A 3750-nucleotide genomic window follows, 5' to 3' on the forward strand; every position below is an offset into this window, starting at 1 on the left:
GTCTGACTGTCAGCCTTTCCCACAGCGCTTCCCCGCTGTACAAGGAGACAGTATTGCGCTAAGACCGCAGGAGAAATAAGGTCGAGACTCGGGGAGCTTTTGTGCACCTGGAGCGCTGACTTCACCTGCACTTACAGTCGCCTCGCTGCATCACCATGTGCCGCGGCACGCGCTCCTCCCGCTGCAGGCACTGTGGTCGCTCGGCATCCGACCGGAGGACGCGCCACGATGTAAACATGTAAACGGTTCGGCGTTCATTTTCGCACACCCGAACCAGGTCCAGATAAAAAAAATTTTTCCCCCTCTTCATTTGCGCTCTCAGCCACGCTGCTTCCCGCTTCCTCTGTTTTGACTCCAGCCGGTTACGTCATCAAAAAGAGTTGTGCAGTTGGCCGGTAGACTACAGATCTCTATCTTAGGACAACTTTATAGTTTCTACTGTATATCATTTATATTGCGCATTCCTGACAAGCAGGCAAATAAAAATGATCAAAAGTGTGATTTATTGATTTATTACTTAATGCACAAAAGTCCTAGTCACCAATATTCCATTAATCTTCTAAAACAGGAGTTCTCAATCCATTTGGGTCTGGGGACCCCTTACAAGGGTGAAAAAATTCCAGGGCCCCCCTCATAAACCTCATGCTCATTTCAACCCCTAAATGCCATTGGAATATATATTTTTATTAAGTTTATTATGTTTGTTTTATTGGTTCATTCTTCTCCATGCATTTATAAAAATAAAAAYCAAAAGTAACAACTTGGTGAAATTTTTTGAGGACCCCCAGATACCTCTTGCGGACCCCAGTTTGAGAACGTCTGGTCTAAAATATCACCAGTACAGTTCTTATTGTGTTTATCAGGTTTATTTGCACATGACATCTCAAATGTTTTCTTACACTTAAACTCAGGGTTGTCCTATCCTGGTTAATAAAAAGATATTTTTCTCATTTGGTCATTTTCCAAATTCCATCTCTCTCAGTTGTTCTCCTTTATGCCTAATTCTATCTCTACTTTCGAGAGAGTTGAAAATTGAGCCATCCGTCAAAGCGCCGCTCTAAATATGTCCTCCGCATCTGTCACAGCGTGCTGTACGAGGGCAAGGAGCGTCTGATTCAGGGCTGCGAGGTCATCCAGGCCACGCCGTACGGCCGCTGCGCCAACATCAACAACAGCTCCGCCACCTCGCAGCGCATCTTCATCACGTTCCGCCGAGCGCAGCCCGTCCAGCCGCAGAACTCCCTGGCAGTGACGGACATCTGCGTCATCATCACCAGCAAGGGGGAGACGCCGCCGCACACCTTCTGCAAGGTGGACAAGAACCTCAACTGTGGCATGGTACGTCAGGCGCTTCACCGTAAACTGACGTCAGCCGTAACAGGTGTGTGAAACGTTGTGGTGGTTCTTTCAGTGGGGCTCCAATGTGTTCCTGTGTTACAAGAAGTCCGTATCTGCGTCGAACTCTCTAAGCTACAAAGCAGGTAAGTCTGAAGTTTATGTTCGTCTATCCATCTTTGTGCATCTTTTATTTTAGAGCTCAGTTATACCTGGGGTCTTTCTGTGTGGAGTTTGCATGTTCTCCTCRTGTTTGCATGAGTTTCCTATCAAAGTCCAAAAGGGCCCATTCCTCCCTTGAAAACAGATGCCTAATCTGAAATAGATTTGCCTAGTTAAATAAAAAAAAAGAATTAAAATAAAACAAACGACCCAGCACTTGATTTCACAACTTCATTCACCGGCTGACATCTTTTTGAACAATCAATTTATGACTGATCGCTTCCCTAAACGCTCGTTTTATTGTGTCGCTCACACGGGAGCACTCGTGCACAAACACGCCCCTTACRCACCAGCTTTATCTGTTTTAGCCGTTTTCCTGTGAAGGAGCCGTTTATTCATCTCCGACAACTGCACTTCCTTCCACGCCCATAATCTGTGTGCCTGCAGGTCTGCTTTGCGTGTGCGCTGGCAGAGGAATGTTTGTATCTTGCGTCTCAGTATTTCCTTGTAATTAAACTAAAATACGAAGGCAAAATGTTCATTGTTCGGCACACACGCCCTAAAAATAAACGAGTCTCATTCTGAAGCTGTGGAAAAGAAGCCGACCTGTCAAACGTGTTCTACATTATGTCATTGTTGCATCACGGGAGCGCAACTTCTCAGTTTTTGTTTTCTTTTGTTCTGCAGGTCTAATCTTCCGTTACCCTGAGGAGGAYTATGAGTCTTTCCCCCTGTCAGAGTCTGTCCCACTTTTCTGTTTGCCGATGGGTGCCAAGATCGAGTGCTGGGCGCCTAACACTCACAACCCGCTACCCGTCTTTTCCACGTTTGTTTTAACTATCAGTACTGGTGAAAAGGTGAGACGTAGTGAGACTGTGGGGAAAGATGTTTGAGTTTTCCCTGTAACTTGTTTACCCGTGGTCCCAGGTGTATGGATCAGCCATTCAGTTTTACGAGCCGTATCCAGACGAACTTCTGAGCGAGAAGCAAAAGATCCAGCTGGGTCTGCTCACCACGGTGGAGAAGAAAACGATCCCCAACCGGTCGGTACACTCCAACAAATGCATCTGTCTGCTGTCCCGCTGGCCCTTCTTCGAGTCCTTCCGCAAGTTCCTGATGTTCATCTACAAGCTCTCGGTCACGGGTCCCCATCCACTGCCCATCGAGAAGTAAGAATCCACCTTAGACTTTACAGTTTTGTCATGCTAACCTGCAGCTAACGTTAACGCTTCTCTCCACAGACACATCTCGCACTTCATGCACAACGTCTCATTTCCTTCCCCTCAGAGACCCAGAATCCTTGTCCAGGTGAGCGGTGTCTTTGCATGTTTTAAGCTTCCTGAGTTCATCAGATCAGCCTTTCACAGAGTCGGTGGTCTGTTCCACTGGTTGCTGCAAGCTTCTTAGCGATGTCTCAGTGTCTGCTTGCTCATAGATAATCACAAACTGGCTCAGCGGTGTTGATCGGGCCTCTGTTAAACTTTTGGTCGTAGATTATGGCCTTTTTTTTTACATAGAAATTAAGCTGTTACTTTCTGGTAGTGATTATAGACTAATTTAAATTTACTTGTTAAATCAGAATCAGCTAAGGGGCAGCATTATGAGAGGTCAGATTTAACTCCATGTAACGCATACATGTTAAATCTACACTAACTACGATCATGTTTATTATCGAACACGTCGTTAACTCGTCAGCAGAGTATGAATTCAGCCTAATTCCTAGGGCTGGGCGATAATTCAATAATATTTGTTCAATATCAATAGAAAATGTTCAAAAAAATTCACAGTTAACTGAAAGAAACATAACTGCTACAGGTCGAGAATTGACTGAAAAAAATAAGCTAGGACCTTTCAGCTAAACACCACCAGGAAAGTTAAGATTCACCTTCAAAATAAAAGCTTCAAGCTGYCTGCAAAACAAATAATACAAATAATCGCTTGCAGTTTATTTTGAAATGTGTAATCTAGGGGTTTCTTTCTCTSTCTCGTTGACACATTTGAGAGCTGGTTTGCTGGACTGGTCCACCATCATAGGGTTGAAATAAAAATAATTGCTTATATTGTGATACATTTTTCAGCCATATCACCGAGCTCTAATATAGACCTTAATCAGACGGACTTTACTGGACTGCAAAACAATCACAYTTTGAGTTTAAATGTTGTGGGAAAGGTTGTTTAACAGTCTGCCTTGTTCTTTATTAGTTTCAGTTTTTATTTTCAGTTTACCCAGTATTTATTATCCATCCATCCATC

General features: G+C 44.2%; 1 protein-coding gene across 1 annotated transcript in view; it reads left to right on the top strand.

Annotated features, from left to right (window-relative positions):
• The window catches only part of dennd4c (DENN/MADD domain containing 4C), a gene marked incomplete in the record, with an annotated part of 49384 nt that overhangs the window by 25637 nt on the left and 19997 nt on the right, over positions 1 to 3750 (top strand). Inside the window, 5 exon segments of the mRNA XM_014004386.1 lie at positions 1086 to 1338; positions 1412 to 1481; positions 2185 to 2354; positions 2425 to 2666; positions 2739 to 2805. Coding sequence (XP_013859840.1) covers positions 1086 to 1338; positions 1412 to 1481; positions 2185 to 2354; positions 2425 to 2666; positions 2739 to 2805 — 802 coding nt within the window.

The sequence above is a fragment of the Austrofundulus limnaeus genome, unplaced genomic scaffold, assembly GCF_001266775.1.
Source record: "Austrofundulus limnaeus strain Quisiro unplaced genomic scaffold, Austrofundulus_limnaeus-1.0 Scaffold23, whole genome shotgun sequence".
In the NCBI taxonomy this organism is placed as follows: domain Eukaryota; kingdom Metazoa; phylum Chordata; class Actinopteri; order Cyprinodontiformes; family Rivulidae; genus Austrofundulus; species Austrofundulus limnaeus.